Source organism: Ammospiza nelsoni, chromosome 31 (assembly GCF_027579445.1).
Source record: "Ammospiza nelsoni isolate bAmmNel1 chromosome 31, bAmmNel1.pri, whole genome shotgun sequence".
In the NCBI taxonomy this organism is placed as follows: Eukaryota; Metazoa; Chordata; class Aves; order Passeriformes; family Passerellidae; genus Ammospiza; species Ammospiza nelsoni.
In genome coordinates, this window is record NC_080663.1 from 4,070,037 (window position 1) to 4,071,368 (window position 1,332).

The following is a 1,332-nucleotide window of genomic DNA, read 5'->3' on the forward strand; positions in this document are numbered from 1 at the left end:
CAGAGCAGATGGGGGACGAGCCAGGGCCATTATCCCTGGCTGTGCTGCTGTGCTGGGAGTCTCTACCCTCCACCCCTGCTCACAGGCACTGCCCCTGCAGGGACAGAGAAGGGCTCAGGAAGAATCCTGGACAAACAGGTTGGGGCAGGCACTTGTTTTTATTTAAATGCCAAGGGACCAAGCCTCTTGCAAGTCTTCGTGTTTTTAAAAAAAAGCAGATATTAATGTAGGAATGAAAAGAGTAATACTACATTTTGGGAGAAATATTATTTCTCACATTTATATTTTGTGAGAAATATTACAACAATTGAAAAAGTTACCACGGTAAAAAAAGACAGCGAAAAAAAGGCTGAGATTGTAAAGAGTTATATTCTAAAGGCTCTGTAGCAGAAAAGAGAATTTATTGCTTCTGAGGTTGCAGTCACCAGTTTTCCTAAGGCATCCTTGAGCTCCTAGTTCCTCAGGCTGTAGAATGAGGGGGTTAAGTACTGGAGGCACCACTGAGTACAGAACTGACAGGACCAGATCCAGGGATGAGGAGGACATGGAGGGGGGCTTCAGGTAGGTAAAAAACCCAGTGCTGAGAAACAGGGAGAGCACAGCCAGGTGAGGGAGGCAGGTGGAAAAGGCTTTGTGCTGTCCCTGCTCAGAGGGGATCCTCAGCACAGCCCTGAAGATCTGCACATAGGAGAAAACAATGAACACAAACCAAGCAAAAAATAGAAGAGCACTTAGCACAAGAAGCCCAAGTTCCCTGAGGTAGGATTTGGAGCATGAGAGCTTGAGGATCTGGGGGATTTCACAGAAGAACTGGCCGAGGGCATTGCCATGGCACAGGGGCAGGGAAAATGTATTGGCTGTGTGCAGCAGAGCAGTGAGAAAGGCACTGGCCCAGGCAGCTGCTGCCATGTGGGCACAAGCTCTGCTGCCCAGGAGGGTCCCGTAGTGCAGGGGTTTACAGATGGACACGTAGCGGTCGTAGCACATGATGGTCAGAAGGGAAAGCTCTGCTGACATGAAAAAGGCAAAGAAGAAAACCTGAGCAGCACATCCAGTGTAGGAGATTTTCCTGGTTTCCCAGAGGGAATCGTGCATGGCTTTGGGGACAGTGGTGGTGATCATGCCCAGGTCGCTGAGGGCCAGGTTGAGCAGGAAGAAGAACATGGGCGTGTGCACGTGGTGGCTGCTGGCTACGGCACTGATGATGAAGCCATTGCCCAGGAGGACAGCCAGGGAGATGCCCAGCAAGAGGCAGAAGTGCAGGAGCTGCAGCTGCCGCGTGTCTGCCAATGCCAGCAGGAGGAAGTGACTGATGGAGCTGCTTTTGCACAT

The 1,332-nt window shown here is 50.8% G+C and overlaps 1 protein-coding gene across 1 annotated transcript; it reads right to left on the reverse strand.

The window, feature by feature from the left end:
* Window positions 1–372: 372 nt before the first annotated feature.
* LOC132085549 (olfactory receptor 14A16-like) lies at window positions 373–1,332 on the reverse strand. The gene has a single exon (XM_059491011.1). It carries the CDS (start codon window positions 1,330–1,332, stop codon window positions 373–375), a length of 960 nt encoding a protein of 319 aa, XP_059346994.1.

What these genes read in the sequence shown, in the direction of transcription:
- LOC132085549 (XM_059491011.1), bottom strand. Translation starts at nt 1,332, where the DNA reads ATGTGCAAAAGCAGCTCCATCAGTCACTTCCTCCTGCTGGCATTGGCA.